The sequence below is a fragment of the Plectropomus leopardus genome, chromosome 6 (assembly GCF_026936395.1).
Source record: "Plectropomus leopardus strain MGB_pleo_1.0 chromosome 6, ASM2693639v1, whole genome shotgun sequence".
Lineage (NCBI taxonomy): Eukaryota > Metazoa > Chordata > Actinopteri > Perciformes > Serranidae > Plectropomus > Plectropomus leopardus.
The window spans coordinates 37442533-37462916 of record NC_142181.1 but is presented as its reverse complement, the minus strand read 5'-3'; the positions used below and the strand labels follow the sequence as shown (position 1 = coordinate 37462916).

At 39.3% G+C, this 20384-nt stretch overlaps 1 protein-coding gene across 3 annotated transcripts; it reads right to left on the bottom strand.

Annotated features, from left to right (window-relative positions):
• Positions 1-2: 2 nt before the first annotated feature.
• On the bottom strand, positions 3-20246 carry aldh3a2a (aldehyde dehydrogenase 3 family, member A2a). 3 transcript variants are annotated; one of them, XM_042486817.2, is made up of 11 exons: positions 19989-20246; positions 19507-19669; positions 15396-15627; positions 14453-14538; positions 14171-14379; positions 13902-14019; positions 12210-12351; positions 9077-9243; positions 8051-8150; positions 7699-7940; positions 3-827 (listed from the first exon to the last, which is right to left on the bottom strand). In XM_042486817.2, exons 2-11 carry the CDS (start codon positions 19666-19668, stop codon positions 813-815), a joined length of 1473 nt encoding a protein of 490 aa, XP_042342751.1. In that variant the 5' UTR covers position 19669; positions 19989-20246; the 3' UTR covers positions 3-812. The 3 variants fall into 3 exon arrangements, with proteins under 3 accessions (XP_042342751.1, XP_042342749.1, XP_042342750.1); XM_042486815.2 differs by lacking the exon at positions 3-827 and having other exon boundaries at positions 7078-7940; XM_042486816.2 differs by lacking the exon at positions 3-827 and having other exon boundaries at positions 7078-7940; positions 20016-20246.
• Between the last annotated feature and the right edge of the window lie 138 nt (positions 20247-20384).

The following is a 20384-nucleotide window of genomic DNA, read 5'->3' as shown; positions in this document are numbered from 1 at the left end:
AATTTGAACTTTTTTGTTGATGTTTAATTGTATGAAATGTGGGACACTAAAAACAGAACTGGCATCATTAAAAACAGACATAAAAGAGACAGACATTATAGAATATTTTATAGTTTCAGAGTCTAAAAGTGGAATCTTCATTTTCCAGATTAACCCTTTGAAACCCGAAGCAACATTACTATTCTTTCAGATTTCTCTGAGCAAATTGATGAAATTTCTTTCCAAAATGTTAAGAAAAGGGCAATGAGCAAGCTGGTAAGAAATGTTCCACAAATTGCAAGAAAGTAGATTTAGAGAATTATTTTTTTAAAAGGATTTTAATTTAATTTCATTTAAAAAATCATAATTACATATTTAAAAGTATGTTACAGAATTATTAAGTTTTTTAAGCACTTTTTACAAGTTTTGTTTGCCTTGTTTTTTTGTTTTTCACTTTCTTTTTCTTTTATATTTTCTTTTGAGGTAATTTTTTTTGTACTTTTTACTAATGTCTTGGAAATTTTTGAGTCATTACTCCTTTCATTGCTTACTACATTCTCACCATGTTTTGAAAATAAGAAATAAAGCCAGTTTGCTTAGATTTCAAGGGGCTAGATATGAATATTAGAGCCTATATTGCTACCATACTGGTGTGAAACAATAATACTTCGATAGCAGCTTAACATAAAAACTGAAATGAAAAGGAGCGTCTACATGAGAAATGATATGGACCAGTGGATCACAGGAGTGCTGCAGTTCTCTGCAGGTCAGGAGTCCATGTCGGGACAGGATGGGGTTCAGCTCAGGCCATTGGTTTATGTTCAGTCTCAGCCTCACTGCAGGAACCTCTGCAAGAAGCAGCACACCATGATGGAGGTTAAAGAGACACATCCAAAGAGTGAGACACACGGGGCCAACAGCGAGTGAACTGTTGACAGAATCAAGTGTGGATGTCAACAAAGGTGGTGGGGTGGACCAAAACAAAAGGGGCCATTTATCAGCGGAGAGTAAAGCATGCTGGGTAATTAAAGGGGGGCTGAATAAGGGGGCTTTATGAGGTTAGATTTCCTGGACAACACCACACATTGTCTGCAGGAGACAAAGCCATTGTTGTATGACAGTTCAGGCCTGTGGGATTGTGGGTATGTGTGGGGGAGGAGCTCTCATGTCTGGTTGTCTTGGGAAACATATTTGTCATTATTTAATAAATGGCTGTACATAAAACAGCAAAGTTCAAAACAACAACACGTCCCTCTTCAAATGTGTTTTTTTTTTCATAAAACATAAACTATGCCATCAGTCATTCTGAAGTCACGCCAGCGCTGACCATCACTGTATACAGTCTACAGGTTTAACCTCTGAAAACTGGAACAACAGTTTTCTTGTGCTGCATTCAGATGCCTTTCACATGCATTTAAACATTTAAAACCCAGGCAAATTGGTGCAATTTCTTTTGATAACATGGCTAAAAAGGAAATAAGGACCTTGGCAAGAAATGTCCCACAAAGTGCAAAAACAGAGAGAGAGAGAGATACTGAGAAATTATTAGGAGTTAATAATTTGATCATCTTCTCCAGAGAGCAACATCACTTATCTGTTCTGATGGAAGGGGCCGAACAACAAACAACAAACACATCCTCACATATTGCATTTTTAACGTGTTATCACAGAGAATATTAGGTTCTACATGAAGCACTAATTTGTGCTTGTCATGTCAAAAACGTATTCCATACTGCAATTACATGAAACATGCTTTTCCAGCCTTAAGTGCTGATTCAAATAAATGTTTCTGAAAAATAAAAAAAAAATACAAAAGAAGCAGTCAAGTTAAAAGACAAGCACAAACACACACACATAGACTGAGTTTCATTCTCTGCCCTGTTACATTGGACTCAAACAATCATAGCCTACTTGTTAAAATATGAATGCAGAAAATAATTTTCTCTTTTGAATAGATACGGTTAATATCAGGACAGCACCTGATTTTAATTTTTTTAGTTTGCCACAGAGACAGGCGTGGGCCAGGTGCCCTTCTTCAGTGTGTATAATGGCAATATTGGAAACAAGTTATGCAGGTTGGGTTAAATTAAAAGTGCCATCAGCTAACACAACCAGTCCACCCCAGCAGAGGGAGCCAAAACCTTTCAAGGCACAGAATCTTATACATTAGAGCACAACATATGAAAAACAAATCAAATAGATTCACAGATATATACACTTGAAGGGATATTGACCTTACAAAAAAACAAGAAAATAAAATCTCATTCATCCCATGAAGAATGAAAGTCTCGAAGAAATGTATCAATATGCCTTCCCTTGGACGGTGTTGGTTGGTGATACTTATATTCAATCTCAGCTGCGTACTTCCTCTTTTTCTAATATTGCCAATATAAACATTGAAGGAGAGTATCTGGCCTGCAAGGTCTGTGTGGCAAAATTAAAAATTCAAATGGGCGTCCTTTCCAGATCCTTGCTTTACTGTTAGCCTGCTTCCATTAAGGACTCAGCACCCAGTCTAAGAAAAGTTTCAGCATGAGCGAGCATGTCTTCTTCTGAATTAATACAAATGAACAAAACTGTTTAAGTATCTTTGTGAACACAAAAAAGGACAAATTGCATCTCTAAGCTATTAGGTGATATTATAACCCAGACAGATTTTACTTACTGGGTTTTTCCAAGTGTTTTAGTGAACACAGATTTTCTACTGTATGTTGTTATCTTAGTGGGAGGAATAACACCTCTAATAAGCTGGAGACGTGCACTGAAATACGGTGTCAGTTGCAGCGCACAGCTGACACACGTTCATCAGGAAGATTTACATGTATTTCTTTATCATTTCCATACAGCACATGCATTGGCCTCTCTCTTTGTGCCACTCATGTTGTAACGTGCAGAAGGCGTGCATCCTGGCTGCTGCTTTGTGTGACTGTCAGAGAGGCAGAGGCCGCTACATTCAACTACAGATTGTCACAACACTCACACACGTTTCACACATCTCTAATTCAAAATAAAAGTATGCTATTCATTTAAGGAAGAATCTGAATACAGAATCTAAGAGCTTTTCAGAATCACATTGTTTGTGTACACTTGCATACACAGGACTTTTTTTGCAGTGCCCTCAATGTAACAACAAAAATGAAATGTCAGCTCTACATGCAACAAAAAGTATTTTCTAGATATTGTTATGTTCCCCCAAAAAACAAAATCTCAAGGACATGGGTCGTAGTTTGGGAGACAAACAAAACAATGTGTAGAGGGTACAAGAGGGTGAAGGCAAAATGGGGCCCTTTGGTTTCTAAAAGGTGGCGTGGGAATAAAACCCCTCACAGCTACCCACTGATTCTATCAAACTGATAGACAAACCAAAGAACTGGTCCCAAAACAGGAAGTGAGAGTCACTGATCGGGGGGAAGAAAATGTAGGCCCAAAAGAAGAATCATACTTTCAACATGCACTCAACTCAGATTTCAACTCAAAACAAAAAAAAAACAAACATTCATCAACTGAAGGTGATGAATCTCTATAGACACACAACCAACTGAGCACTCAGCCTCCCGATATAACCTCCCAGCCAGGTCGATTACTGCAGCTAAGGGAGAACATCACAGCTGCACCCAGTAGCTCCTGATTAGCAAGGAGACCTGGGACTTTTTGGATCTCTGTGGATATCCGGCCAGAACAATATAAACAAAGGTGGCACTTTTTTTCACAATTTTCATTCAGCTTTTGCCCCTGTGAGCCAGAAAAGAGCTGCCTGTACTCTGCCCAGTCTGCTCTGAGGGCTGGCGGTCAAATCTTACATACAGTGCTCAGCATAAATGAGTACACCCTAACAGATTTTCAAAGAACACATATCTCTCCTTAGAATAAATACCATCTATGAGATCCTATACACTAAAATATTCGCACTACTCTGGCTTATTGGTTTTAAATGAAATTACTCAGCAACAAAATTCAATTTGGAACTTTTCTAACAAAATGACTTAAGGCCATGGTGCAAAAATGAGTACACCCCAATGATTGTTGTAGGAATAAAACCTGATAAAATTCTAATTAACAGGAATTTATCAACAGATGAGTCTAATCAACCATCAGACGGGTGGCTGCCAGGTACTTGACAATTAAGGGTGATATTTAAGAGAGAGAATTCACTCCCACTCAATGCTGACAAACATGGCATCACATGGAAGAGAAATGTCACAAGACCTAAAAAAGAAGATAATTTCTTTACACAAAAGGCCATGGTTACAAGAAAATTAGCAAAGCATTGCTAATAAGTCAGAATACAATAGCAAAAGTGATCCAAAAATTCAAGAAGGATGGACTTGTGGGAAGCTCGCTTAAACGTCCAGGCCGTCCACAGAAGTTAACACCTTGATAAGAGCATTTTATGATGAGAAGAGTTGAAGAAAATCGGCATGTGAGTTCATCACAATTAGCCAAAACATTAGAGATTTAAACTGGGGTGAGTGTTTCCTGTGACACAATACGATGCACACTGTAGAGGAGCGGCATGCATGGGTGTGGTCCACGAAGGAAACCACTGCTGAAACCCATGCACAAAAAAGCCTATCTAGCATTTGCCAGGGCCAATGCGGACAAAGACGTGGAGTACTGGGTCTCTATACTATGGAGTGACGAGACAAAGATAAATCTTTTTGGCACTGATGGGTTCCACACTGTATGGTGTCAAAAGGGCGAGGAGTACAAGGACAAATGCACGGTACCCACAGTAAAGCAGGGTGGTGGCAGTTTTCTTCTGTGGGGTTGCATGAGTGCTGCAGGTGTCAGGGAGTTGCATTTCATCGATGGTATAATGAAATCACAAATCTACTGCAAAATACTGAAAGAGAAGACGCTACCATCCCTCTGTGAACTGGGTCGCCAGGCCGTCCTCCTACATGATAACGACCCAAAACATACAGCTAAGCTCACTGTTTCATTTCTGAGGAAGAACAGGGTGAAAGTGATTCAGTGGCCACGCATGTCACCAGACCTCAACCCAATAGAGCACTTGTGGGGAGTTCTGAAAAGACCAGGTGAGCATGAGATCTCCATCCAGCATCCAGGACCTGACAAAACTCATTCTCCAAGACTTGAGAAAGTTAGATGATGCAGTATGTTGCCAACTTGTTAATTCAATGTCTAGAAGAGTTGGTGCTGTGCTTAAAACTCAAGGAGGCCATACAAAATGTTGATTTAGGAGGATTTGTTGTAGGGTGTAATTATTTTTGCAACACCTCAGTTGAGTTAAATGTACTATTTTGACTATTTATTGATGGTGACCATCCGTCTATGTTGATACAATAGATGTCTAATGAAACTCAGTTTTGTTAAACTGAGTGAAGACAGTCTGGGATATGTCAGTGATTAGCAGCAACATTGATTGTGACAGTGCACCTAGTGAAAATAGCATGTATTTTCTAAAAATAATATGATTAAAAAAATCACAACAAAAATTATAAATTCAAAGGCAAAAGCCCAGAATGACACCCAGAAATAATACAGTGCATGTTTTTATGCTTTGATGGCTGAGGGATCAAAAACTGCAGTTTGAATGGGCTTCAGTGGAGCATTATTTGACCTTAACATTCTGAATGTAACTATTTCGTTTCCACCGTGTATTTTAGACTTATTGTAGGAACTAAGCTGGAAATTCCAAGATCAAACAAAAATACACAGTCTTGCCAAAATGTATGCCCTATGCATAAACAAACAAAGCCAAAATGATCAAAAAATGAAGAATGAAGTGTGTAAAATGCATCAGATAGTCCCTAAGGGTTAAACTGGATCATGTTCTCAGGGAATCTGGTGGCTTAGTGGATTAAGCAGGCACCCCATGTATATTGGCACTGTCTGTGCCATGGCAGTTGCAGGTTCAAGTCCAGCTCACAGCCCTTTGCTGCATGTCATCCCCTCTCTCTCCCCCTTTCACACTGCTGATCTGTCCTATCTAATAAAGGCAAAAATGCCAAAAAAAAAAAATCTGTAAACTGGATCATGTTTTTGATGTTCTGTCAGTTACTCTCATTTTCCCACATTTAAAACTTACTGACTCACAAGTACTTACTTGCTCAGTAATGTGTGCGTGCATGCATTCTGCATAAACGTCTGCTTGGTTAAGATATGAGCATCCTGATCTTGGATCAGCTGAAGTGAGCACTGAACCTTAAATGTGCATCTCTGGGTTCATACAGAGCTCCACTGGAGGGAAGCACTCCCCACATTTTATAAAGGTGGGTGTTTTGACTCAATACATAAAAAACAAAGGTAGAACAGTGCAGATGTTGCAGCAGGTCAAGCACACACAGGAACACTGCTGCTCACTCTGCTGCTCTTTATGTGGACAAATGTCATGAAAATGACTAAACCCTACAAAGAATTGATGTTAAGTATTGTTTTTATATCCTAAACTCCATGTGAATTAACACTGTGCCATACAGCTTTACTGCTGACTAAAAACACACCATGTGTTTCTCATCAAGGCTGGAAATAGTTATTAAAAATGTGCTGTTAACTTCGGTTTGCTGTTAAGTCGAATGTCCCGCTCTTTTAGAGAATTACTGAGCTTTTCAACAAAGTAACAATAATGTTAGGGCTGTCAGCGTTAACACCATAATCACAATGTGATTAAGGTCCGTACATGACGCATTTATTTTTATTGCTTTAATCGCCAGCATTTCTGTCTTGAAGAGGCAGTGCTGAATTGAGTTTTAGGGGCTGTTTACACAGCAATAGTTCTTGTATGAAACGTTCAACTTTTGTTGCAGTTTGGCCTTTCATTCAAATGACAATGGTAGCGCTATTCCATGCAGTAATTTGCTGTCATTTGATTCCTAATCAAGACAATCTGGTAAGAATTTCTTTACCATGTCAATATGGACTTCAAAAATTATTTATTTATTTTATTTTTTTCAAAATACTTAAATTGAAAACATGATTAAAAAATGCTATTCTCTGTTGAAACTCTGCAGTTTATCACAGTTAACTGTTTGACAGCCCTAGTAACAATATTTATGTATAAAATGTACTCCTGCAGCATGGGTGTAAGAGCCACACACAGAGGAGGGAGTCAGACAGTATTAAGAGACTCACACATTTCTGCTTTTTCCTTCGTCTTTAATACAGCCATGGTGTGGCCCTTGAAAGCAACAGTAGCAGCTGTTGGTGATCCTAATTTAAAAAATGATCAACAAAGCTTTACATTACTGTTGCTGTCTCTGGTGCTTGGTTTCGTTATTAACCAATGGAGTGAGAGAGAGGTTTTATCGTTGGACACTGCTGTGGGAATCTCGTTACACGATACAATGGCAAAACATTTTAAGGTTGAGTAATCTTAAACTATTAATGGATTTTCAATCTGCGTTTCATTATTTTCATACTCTTACAAAACCATAAAAACTAATTTATTGCATTGTATACATGTGTTTTAAAAATAGATTATGGTGATGTGTTATTTTACAGGTCATATTTTCCTTAAAAAAAGAACTGACTGTAGCTGTAAAAATCATGACATAACTTATAATTGGGTTTAAATGCTGATGATTCACAACTCACAGAAATGCCTCAGATATGTAATATTGCTGTTATTACAGTGGCACAAAATAGTTTTCTGGGAGACTTCTTAGGAAACTACAGACGTGTCAAAAAATATAATGCAGATACCAAAGCAAAACCTTTAATTCCTCTTTGGACTGGAGTATGTTTTGGTTCCTTTACCTGCACCACAAACGCTGCCAGGCCAGCCATGGCGGCCAGCAGCAGAGCCATGCGCCGCAGCCTGCTCACATTGACCTGTTTGAGCAGAAAAAATCGAGCCCATCCCAGCTTCTTGGCTGTGTGAGGCGGGTAACGCATGCTGTTCACGCCCTCCATCTTCAGCTGCTTGATCAGACAGCTGCGCAGGTGGCTGAGCTGGTCGAAGCTGTGGCGGCCATGGTAACAGCCCATACCACTGTTACCTGAGCAACAAGAGGGAGAAAAGGTCAGCTAGGAATGTGTGTCAGCTTTATTCCTCTGAATCTGCATGAGGGTAAATATCTGCAGGTTGGTCTGATTGTTAAACACTCACCGACTCCTCCGAAGGGCAGAGCGCTCACGGTAAAGTGTACCAGACAGTCGTTAGCCAGCAGGGCACCACTGGACGTCTCAGCGATCATCCTTTTGATCAGCTGTTTGTCAGACAGGAACGGTCTAATCAACATCACAGCATTTCAAAATCACAGAGACAACTACAATTACAACCACGGGCTTGTATGCCTCCACACAGCCGTAAAGTCGGCAGCACATAGGATCTCTACAAACTGCACAGTTTCAACATGTGCATCCAAGAAATGTGTCACCAAGTCAGTATGTGACTAAATGTGCTCTGATATCAATTACAGTCATGGCCAGAGAACTGTTGTTGCAGAACATTATAATGTCACAGTAAAGTTGACCTTTGACCTCTTGGATATAAAGTGTCACTTCATCATTATATCCTGTTAGACATTTGTGGGAAATTTGATTGTATGAATTCTTGAGTTATGGCCAAAAGCATGTTTTATAATGTCACAGTGACCTTCACCTTCGACTTTCAACCACCAGAATCTAATTTCTTCATTCTTGAGTCCAAGTGGGAGTTTGTGCCAAATTTAAGGAAACTTTCTCAAAGCCTTGAGTTCATGTGAAATGAGACTGATGCAAAGTCACAGTGACCATGACCTGTGACCACCAAATTCTAATCTCTTCATTGTTAATTCTAACTACATTTTGTGTCAAATTTGAAGAATTTCCCTCAAGGTATTCTTGAGATATCACATTCACAAGAATGAGACAGATCCAAGGTCACAGTGACCTGGACCTTTGACCTATGACTGCCAGAATCTAATCAGTTCATTCTTGACCCCAAGTGGATGTTTGTGCTAAATTTGAAGAAATTCGCTCAAGGCGTTCTTGAGAAACATGTTCAAGAGAATGAGTTGGACATATGAGCGGACAACCTAAAAAAAATGCCTCTGGCCAGAGCTATCACCAGTACAGAGGCATTATGTTTCCAGTTAATATCTAATTATTGACTTGAATAGAAAATGATCATGTTTGCCACTGAAATGTTTACCTTGTTGTCATGAGAGAAGACGTATATGACCAGTGGCTTTTCCCTCTTGTTAATAAATTGGATGGCCTCATCCACACCGCTGACAGTGATGATGGGCAGCAGCGGCCCAAAGATCTCCTCCTTCATCACTTTGGATTCTCCCGTCACATCCTTCAGCACAGTGGGAGCTGCAGGCAGACAGGAAGAGAAGGTTCACTCTGGGATGTACTGACACTGCTATTTATACTGCAGACAAACAGGTTATAGGTAGTGTAGTGTTGCAGTTTTTATTACCGTGGCAACAAATGAATTGCATATTCTATTAATGTTATGGAAACAGCTGCAACAAAAGCAACATTTCACACGGAGATGAGAGGGGGATTGAAGAAGGACTATCTTCACTGTCATTAGTTTACTGTCATGCAAATAGAGGTCATTTCTTGGGGTCTGTTAACCAAGCTTAAACAGGTTTGATTTATGCAAACCAGCTAAACCTGCATTTGTCATTATGTCACCTTATAATTTTAAAAGTAGCATCAGCCACAGCACTAAATCCAGTTTAAATTGCATTAGTATAAAGCAATATGACTGCATGATTAATATAATATCACGTGTTAACTTACTAATGGAGACACTAGTGTTATACAGGTTGTGTGTAATTTACTGCCGAGCCGAGGCGGCCAGTGTCGGCAACATGCGATCAAATTTCACAGGCTGCAGATGTGTGAGCTGAACTTTCGTTGGATGCTGTGTTTCTATTATTCCTGTCGCTCGCTTTGAAAGTAACTCATTGAAAGAGGACCAGCTGATTCGTGAAGTTTAAATGAGGAATGATTTACACAGAGCTCCTCTACAAAAACCTCAACACTAGAGGGAGATTGCTAGAAAGATGAAAAATTCTGCTGAGGTAAATGACCATCGCTAAAAACAAGCTAGGCTGACGTTACTTGCTGTTAGCTATTTTGTTTGTCATTTCCAGCTAATATTACAATACAAAAGATGTGTTTTCAGTTTTTTCTGCAGTCTGATCTCAAGCGCACAGCTGATAGCTACATGGTTTGTTTACATGAACAGAAGTGTATATTTGATAGATTCAGTGTGGACACAGAGCTCCAATGTTTCATGATATTATGAGTTTTTTTTTGAGGGGGGGTGCTTTTTAGGCCTTTAATGGATAAGACAGAGAAAGTGTGGAAGGGGTAGAGAGAGAGGGGGGCAACATGCAGCAAAGGGCAGAGGCCAGAATCGAACCTGCGGCTGCTGCAGTGAGGACACAGCCTCTGTGCATAGGACGCCTGCTCTGTCCACTGAGCCACAAGGCACCCCTCATGTGGGATAACTGGTAAAACTGGGTAAACAGGTCGTGTTTGGCTTAATATCAAACCACTTTGAAGGTTTCACACCAACCCAATCCTAGCTGAAAATCTATCAAAGGTTATGTTACCTGCGCCTGCACTCCTCAATTTAGCTAATGAGATTCAACAATTAAAAGGATAACACACTGAACTGCTCTCCTCATTATATGGAGCATTAGTAACGCAGACGAAATCCCTCTCACCTTGGACTGGTTTGGCTTCCAAAATAGACAAGACAAAGACAAGAAGCCAAAATATAATTGGATTAAATTTCTCCTCCTTACATGCAATCACCCATCTGCGCAATAACAATACAGTCTGAGCACAGCCTGGCAGTGGTTCCTCTGCACAGAGCATCAGCAGTTTGGTATTTAATCAATACTCCATCAATAACATGTTTGGGGGTAAAACACACACTGAGTGTACAGACAGTGAAGCAGCACATTATGCTGGATTACTTTCTCAGGACATTTTGCTGCAAAACTGGTTCTGAATCCCAGCTGACTACACTAGCACACACCCATAAGGAGACAAGTCCTCACACTTTCAGAGCAACAGCTGTTGCTGAGGATAGCAGCTAACCAAGCATTTAACCCTTAGGGACTGTTTGGCGCATTTTACGTGCTTTTCATTCTTCATTTTTGATAATTTTGGCTGTGTTCATGCATATGGCCTACATTTTGGCAAGACTGTGTATTTTTGTTTGTTCTTGGAATTTCCAGCTCAGTTCCTACAATACATCTCAAGTACACTGTTAAAGACACTGTTAAATGCAAAAAATACACCACTGAAACTCATTCAAACTGACATTTTTGAGCCCACAGCCATCAAAGCATAAAAACATGCATTGTATTATTTCTGGGTGTCATTCTGGGCTTTTACCTCGGAATTTGTCATTTTGATTATTTTCTACCCAATGACATCATTTTTACGAAAATGGCATTTGGAGAAAATACATACTATTTCCACTGGCTGCACTGTCACAATCAATGTTGCTGATAATCACTGACATATCTCAGACAGTCATCAGCAAATAAATAGACTTTGCCTGTATATTGTAGAATTTTTTTTCATCTTAAAACATAGTAGCAATGTGACAAAAGCTTGGCACTTGAAGGGTTAAGATTCTGAAAATTAATCAATATTTGATATTTATGATAAGGGCTGATGCTAGTTAAAACAGTTAACTCAAAGAACCTAGAAAATCATATTAATGTATAATATTTTATAGTCTGATTTTGAGAAGCGCGGAGGTGTGTGGAGCAGTACGAGTGTATGAGAATTTGACACTGCACAAAAATTAATAATGTATAAAATTCAATGTTGCTGTTAATCATTGATATATACAAGGCTGTGATAATCAAAATAATAAATGTACTTATCATGTAGTATACTGACAAAAATGTATTTTTTGTGGTTTTGTTATTCATTTAAAAACATAGTTGCATCATGACAAAATGCTGGCATTTAAAGAGTTAAAATTCAGAACATTCATGAATATTTGATATTTATGATTAGGACTGTTGGTAAAAAAAAATAAACTTAAAAGTAGAAAATAATATTAATGTATAAAAAAAATATTTAAAACTTGATTTTGAGAAGCACATTTTGTGTGCAGAGTGTGCATTATATTAAAGTAGGCCCTAAGGGTTAACCAACATCATGTGATGAATACCACCAATCAAATCTCAAGTAATCAACCACTTCCACAATCAGTTCACTTTACACTACTTTAGATGTTTGCCTAACAAACAGTATCATTTCTTTTTAGCAACCAGCTGCTCAAACACAGCATGTACCTATGTAGCACTGGGATGCATCACTGTCTCCTCCAACAGCCACTGTGCTCCCCTCCATCAGAGCCATGAGCCGCTTAAAGTGCCGCTGGTTAATAATGCGTCCGTAGTCCTCAAAAGTTTTGGGATGATCGGTGTAAAACTCCTGCAATGTGGGACATTTAAAAAAAGAACGGTTAGGCTCACATGACTTATTATTTCACTATTGAAGATCATTTACAGAGTATCAGAGGAAAGCACAGAAATTTTAATTTCCCAATACCTGTTTTCTCTTCCTGTGGTGGTGAACAATAGTTCCTATAGATCAAGCTGGTTTCTGCTGTTCACTTCTGGGAAATTCACTGTTTTATATTCCCACTATGTAAACCATATTGTGCTCTTGGTAATGTGCCACATCAAAAAATTGACGCGGGGGAGAGACACGAACAAACACGAACAAAGAACAAAGGTGCAAGATCAAAAATCAAACAAAGGTAGGAATCAAACAAAAGATCTGCACACTGCACTGAAAATGCCTGATGAAGATATCTGATTGAAACATTACAGAATTAAAATTGGGAGCTTTGAGTGCGGTGTGCAGACCTTTTGTTTGATTCTTACCAGGGGAAAGACACAAACATCTAAACATTATATGCAAAGCCTCACTAAATGCAGCTGCTGTTCTGCAGCTGTCAGGGGCTCACACAGCAGCAGTGTCAGAGGGATGTCTGGAGTTTGTAACTGTCTGAAATATCTTTGACAGCACATGGGGATGACAACAGTGTTTATCAGGATAACCAGCCTTAAAATTGTCATGTTTGCACTCTATTCCTTCCTGAAATTTCTTTAATGATCTCTCAGGTTCCCCTCTGAAAAGAACTGGCTGGCATGAGATCAGATTTTCCCCACACAGTTATTGTGGCCAAACTTAGTATTGCAATATCTATAGAAAATTTGAAGAGAAGGAAAATGAAATATACTTTAATGCCACTAAACAATATTTATATTTATGAAAATGAGCCTAATGTGAGTAACAGTCATAAGAGTGACTATTTTGATCAGATTTCACTTTCTCCATGGTCATCTCATCAACTGTGACAACTATAGAATTCTCATCTTAACCCTTTAGAACCTGGATCGACATCAGCTTTGTTGTGCTGTGTTCAGAACCCTTTAACAAGCAGTTAAAGCTGAGAAAACTGGTTCGATTTCTAATGAAAAAAAAGGCAATGAGCAACTTGGCAAGAAATGTCTGGTAAATTGCAAGAAAATGACTTGAAAATCAACTGTAGGGAGATCATTACATGTCAAAAAATGGGGAAAATGTTCAGAAACTATACCTGTGATTCTTGTAATGATGTATTCAAAATATGTTACAAATTTTTTTTTTCACACTCTCTTGGTAATTTTTCTTGTTTCTTTATAGATTTTACTTTTTTGTTGTTTTTTGGGGGGTAATTTTCTTGTAATTACTTTCTTACAAATTTTTGGGCCATTTCCTGTTAAGTTGCTTACAGCCTTCTTCCTGTGTTTTTTGAAAAGAAATCAAGCCAATTTGCTCAGGTTTCAAAGGGGTTATCATATCTTACAACCAAAATCATTCCAGATGGAGGAATGAAAGCAGAGTCTTATCAGATAGGGGTCTTTGCCCTTATGTGTATCAGTTTTGGGGTTGTTGACATGGAAAAGGGTTGAGAACCTGTGCTTTTGACCAACCTTGATGCACTTCTTGATCTCTTCCACCACTCGGCTCTGGATGCAGGGTTCACACAGGATGAAATCTGGAGCGATGCAGGTCTGGCCACAGTTGACAAACTTCCCCCATGTGATGCGACTGGATAGAGAGGAAAAATAATGCAGAAGCCTCAAACCTTGAAGAAACACTGTAGTGTGTTGTGGCAGCTCCCCAGCGGCTATGTGTCTAGTGCTTATTAGAGTTCCCACATCTGTGTGTTTCTATGTTTTATTTTTCAGTTGAGACTAACCGACATGCAACACTGATGTCACAGTTCTTGTCGATGTAGCAGGGGCTCTTCCCTCCCAGCTCCAGGGTGACCGGGGTTAGGTGGCGAGCTGCAGCCTCCATCACTAGTTTACCCACTGTGCTGTTTCCTGTGTAGAAGATGTGGTCGAATCTCTGCCTGAGCAGCTCCTGGGTCTCTGACACTCCACCTGTCACCACCGGGTACAGATCCTGAGGGGAGAATCAGTCATTAAAACTTGAATGTATGGAGAGTTAACAGATCATATGGACAAAGGAAGCTCACCTTGTCCAGATAGAGAGGGAGGAGCTCCTCCATGACCTTGGCAGAGTGAGAGCTGACCTCAGAGGGCTTTATCACTGTTGCATTACCTGACAGATGGAAGAGAGACACAATGGCAGGATGTGTGTGAAAAAGAAAAAGCCATTTTGCCAAAGAAAGGAAAACCTGCTGACAACAGCAGAGCAAGGGACACACAAAACATTTTCGGATAAAGTTCATCGTTTATGTACTTCTCGGTTTTTATTAGATTAATGTTCACTGGCTGGTTACTTTTTCTATTACTATGTTGTCATTTTTCTTTTGTTGTATTTTTCTGTAAAATGTTAATTTTGGGTTGTTTTTTTCTTTGTTTTTGTTTGATGTTTTCAAGTTGAGGGGGGGTCTATTACTATTGTTATATCAATTTATTGTTACTATCATTGTCGCTGTGCCTGTCTCTCTCTCTCCCTCCCTCTCTCTCTCTCTCTTTTTCCTATGTAACATTTTGTCATCTACTGTAATTGAATTTTTTACTACATCTATTGCACATCTGTCCGTCCTGGAAGAGGGATCCCTCCTCAGTCGCTCCTCCTGAGGTTTCTACCATTTTTCCCCTGTTAAAGGGTTTTTTGGGGAGTTTTTTCTTAGTCGCTGTGAGGGTCTAAGGGCAGAGGGATGTCACACGCTGTAAAACCCTCTGAGGCTTTACATATAAAATGTAAAATAACAAGACTGAAATCTGGGATATGACTGCTGTAGCCACACTACTCAGTTTAACCCTTTTTCTATCTTTAAGTTACTGTAACAAGTTAATTTCCCCAGTGAGGGATCAATAAAGTGTTATCTTATCTATCTTATCTTTGATACTTTGTCGATTTTCAAACAGCTTTGGTAGTATGTGTAGATGAACTGTGGTTCATTAAACACCTATCTACAAAAAATTATGATATGTGGGTGCATTTAGTACCAGCAGCAATGGCTCCCACCAGCGGCTGCAGGGTGACGGCCCAGGGATAGTTCCAGGCCCCGATGATGAGCACCACTCCCAGAGGCTCCGGCTGCACATAAACTTCATCTGCTATGGTGAGGAGGTTCTTCTCTACCGGCCGAGGAGCCGCCCACTCTGCCAGCTTCTCTAACGCCAGGTTGATCTCTCCCTCCAGCCCCAGTGTCTCAAACAGCTCTGTCCCATGTTCACTCTGAAAGCATGAGGAGAAAATTCGTGGTTCATTCATTCATTTGTTAAATGACATTTCTGATCTGTAAATGATTTTTAAAAAATGTATATACATTCAATAATGATGAAGATGAAGGCATGCAGTCTTTGGGTCAGAGAGTGCAGTAGTGCTGGCAGTAATGTGGGCTACACATGTGAAAGAAGAACACTCTGTGCATGCAGAGGGTTGTTATTTGACTGAATTTGTATTTAATAGAATGCTGGCACATGATGTGTGCATGTGATGGAAGAGCGCGCAGCTGAATGCAGTGTGCTTAAAGTCTCTCTAGAGACATCACCTGACCCACCTGAGGCTAAGAGGATGAATCAAGCAGTCCTGCCTGGGAGGGAGCCACCTCCCTCAGGTGCAATCATTTTCCTTTAATTAGAGTGTACATATGTTACTCCTCCCTTATTTGTTCTTCAGCACGACAGGCAGGATGTGTGCGTCACAGCGCAGAGCACACACCTACGAGTGGTGTAAAGAGCTGAAAGAAATCTGCTCGGCTCCAACTCAACACCTGCTGGCTGCATCTCCTTCCTTTGTCCAAATGCATTAAAGAAGTATTTCACCGACATAAAGACAGTCACATAAAACTAGGCCGTCTCTGCAGTACAAAGAAAGTGCTTTTGAAATTGGTGCTACATGACCAGAGAAAACAGAGAAAGGGGACTGTGGCATTCAGTTTTGCTCTAAAGGTAGAAAACCTACAGCTCAGAATGCATCTGCTGGGTGATGTAATGCATACTTGTCTGTTCAACACAAGGGCAGTCTGCCAGATCTCATATTTCAGTATAACAGTGAGCTAAACATGTTTCTGAAGACATTATAGGGGAGATATATGTCACTCAGTAACAAAATTTATAATGGTTTATAATGGATCGACGCTGCTTAGTTTTACTCTTTGACACCATTTTTTACTGCCTCCTTTTCACTACGCAGGAGTGAAACTGTTCACAAACTCTCGCCACTACAGCAAAACAGGGCATGAAAATATGTTTCTGAAAACATTTTAGGAGAGAAATAAGCTGTGCAGTAACATAATCTTGATTTTGATTTGATCAGAGCTGCCTAGTTTAACTGTTTGATAAGATTGCGGTCTCAGATTGAGGGACAAAGAGGGGCAGGTGTGTCTCTTGATGGCTGGTGGTGGGCGACACAAAAATGCAGAAGTACAGCCAGCAGTTCGAGCAACATTGGGGCCTCCGGTTTGATTTCAAGCCCTCTGCTGCATGTCATGCCCTCTCTCTCCCCCTTACACTCTATATGCTGTCCTGTCTAATAAAGGTTACAAAAAATACAAAAATAACTGAAACAAAATTAAAAAAAAAAATTAACTTCCCCTAGAATTGTTTGAAACCTCTGCAGTTTAAAGATGAGCTCTATGGTCTGATTAATAAAAATTTATTAGAATTTCAAATTTTCAGTTCCATACAGCTGTGAGTTCTACAAAATTACATTTAATCCTAATTTATCTAAAATAAGGTAAATACTCAATGGATTTTTGTGTAAAAATACTTGATGTCAATGATGTTCAAATACATGTTTCTACTCATTACAAAAATAATCTTTAATCTGAAAATAGTGAGATGCTATTTATTTTACTAATATTGTTATACTGAGATAAAACTGACTGAATATAAACTTGCCTGTATTTTAAAAGCGTGCATTACTCTTTAAAGGCCACAGGCAGCATTTAATTAGATGTGTGTTCATTTCACCAGGAGCAAAAAAGATAAAACAACATGTTCGCTGTGTTCAGTTTCCTCACATGCAAACCTCCACTTGTTTTCTGATCCAGTTGTTACCTTCATTCTGTCCTCTTTCCTTCCTGATGTGTTCATTGTTTTTCTAATGATGTGAAAACTAGCTGCTGCTGCACCACATTCACTGATAACAATAACCATCAGATCAGATTATAAGCAGAGCGTTTTGGTATGATGATGGAAAATGCATTCTATTATATATTCCTCTCCAGTGTTGGGGAGTAACTAGTTACGTGTAACTAATAACAGTAATTAAATTACAAAATAAATGTAATTGCTATCAGTTACAGGTATTAATATGTATTGAAATTACAGTTACTAATCAAAATGTTGTTGATTATAAAGGGCTTACATATGACAAAAATGTTTATATGTTGAATAAAACGTTCATTCTCCTGCTTTACATTTATAATCTTTCTGCCGTTCAGGAATGCGTTCCTTTGGCAGATTGTTGGACCTTCTCAACACTGTTCCTGTCTGACTGAGCCCAGACTCGGCTGGGAGTATCCAGTTTCATCACCATCACCAAATTCAAACATGTTGCTGGATTCAACCCTTAGAGACAGTTTGACGCATTTTACACACTTTTCATTCTTCACTTTTTGATAATTTTGGCTGTGTTCATGCATATGGCATACATTTTCCCCAGCTTTTGTATTTTTGTTTAATCTGTGAATTTCCAGCTCAGCTCCTACAATAAGCCTAAGTAAATTGAAACCCAATCAAATTGAAATTTTTTATCCCACAGCCATCAAAGTAGAAAAACATGCATTTTATTATTTCTGGGTGTCATTCTGGGCTTTTGACTTGGAATTTGTCATTTTTACTATTTTCCACCTGATGACGTCATTTTTACTATATTTAGCATACGGAGAAAATATATACTATTTCCACTAGGTGCACTGTCGCAGTCAGTGTTGCTGCTAATCATTGGCATATCCCAGACTGTGGTCATCAAAAAAAAATCTAGTTTTCATTTTGTGTTTTTTTTCCATCTAAAAATATAGTGGCATCGTGGCAAAAATAACAACAGGCACTTATAGGGTTGCATTTCTGAAAATTAATGAATATTTGATGATTATGATTAGGCCTGATATTGGTTAAAAAAATAACTCAATGAAAGTAAAAAATAGTATAGTATAAAAGTTTTTAAACTTAATTTTGAGAAGTGCATAGTATGTGCAGAGCAGTATGAGCGTAATTGACACTGCACAACAAATATTAATGTATAAAAATCAATGTTGCTGCTAATCATTGACATATCCCAGGTTGTGATAATGAAATAATAATAAGAATAATAATCTACTTAGCATGTGGTATATTGGAAATCATTATTTTTTGTTTATTTATAATTTTAATCTAAAAATATAGTGGCATCATGACAATAAAATGGCATTTAAAAGGTTAGAAGTCTGAAAATTAATGAATATTTGATATTTATGATAAGAACTGATATTGGTTAAAAATATATCTCAATGACAGTTATTTTATATTAAATTATACTAATGTATAATATTTTTTATAGCCTGATTTTGAAAAGCGCATTTTGTGCTTAGAGCTATACGAGCATGTGTAAATTTAAAGCCGGCCCTAAGGGTTTAAGGACCCACTGCCCCCCCCTGTCTCTCTGAGTGACCCACCTTCATGGATCTATTATAAATCTGGATACAGCCGTGGGGGCGGGGCCTCATTCATTCCTATGAGAGCTGCTCAGTGGCGCACGAAGATCCCAGTATATATATAATACATACTTTTGATGGTCTTGAAGATATGAAATGAATTTTTAGCTATCTATGTACTTTTTCTTGTGATTTAGTGGCTGAGTTCCCAGGCCACGCAATGATGCAAAATGTAAATAGTGGCCGAAAGTGGAATTACAGCGTCACGTGATGCACACTGGCCCTGAAAGACTTTTCCCCATTTGGATATTTTTTTTGAGACATATTGACTTTTCAGAACGATTTTTTAAATAGCCATCATTAAAAATATTAAGTCCTTAAAACGTTAAATGCGCCATTTTCCGAATTTGTGGAATGAACGAGGCCCCGCCCCCACGGCTGTATCCAGATTTATAAGAGATCCATGGCTTGCCCACCTTGCCGAGGTCTTTTTTGACAGCATCAGCTATGTCCCCCCTCCTCTCAGAGATGAAGCGGAGCAAACTCTTCAGCTGCTGGATTCTGTACTGCAGAGGTTTGCTCCTCCCTGTCTGGAAGGACCTCCTGGTCTCCTGGACCACCAGCTGTTCTCGGGACATCCTGCATAAAAAAACACACGTACAGTATGAGGGCCTGACGTCACCATCTGAAGTCCCTAGAAGCAAACTTTAACTCTCGTGCTCATTTAACTAAACTGCGGAGTCACTGTGTAGTGACTCGGAGTTGGGACGGCACAGTGTTGTCACTAACTGTCTCTACACCGTCAGTGTGTCCTCATTCCTGCTGCAGGTCCAGACTGGTTCAGCCTATCTAATTACTGCAGCAACAGCGCTACAAAGTGTGCTTAAAAACAAGCATATGGACGCATATAAACCATCATCGCCTGCACATCAGCAATCATTGCAAAATAAAGTTTTACCTCTGAACGCCAGCTGCACGCGCTCACCGTTTTGTTAACGCTGGTTAGCTAACTAGTTATAAAGTTATGACGTCGTGTCCGTAGCTCAGGCTTGGGTCTGGGTGTCCATCGGGGGAATAATTATTCGACCGCAGCCCTGTTGTTATGTTGAAAGGGCGGAATCACGGCGGAAGTCAAGCGAGCCCTCTGGGCTGCGGTCCTTTTAGCTGAGGAAGCTTCCCAACAGACTGCTGAAAGGTTATTGACTCAGTGAAATGACCCGGAAGTATCTCAGCGGCGAATTCCTTTAAATACCATGCCCAAATACTTAAGACAGGAGCTTCACTGCTTCCTTTGAATCTCCTTCAGCAGAGGAGACACTGGGGGTCCTTAATTTATGCCGTGCAGGGGGAAAAA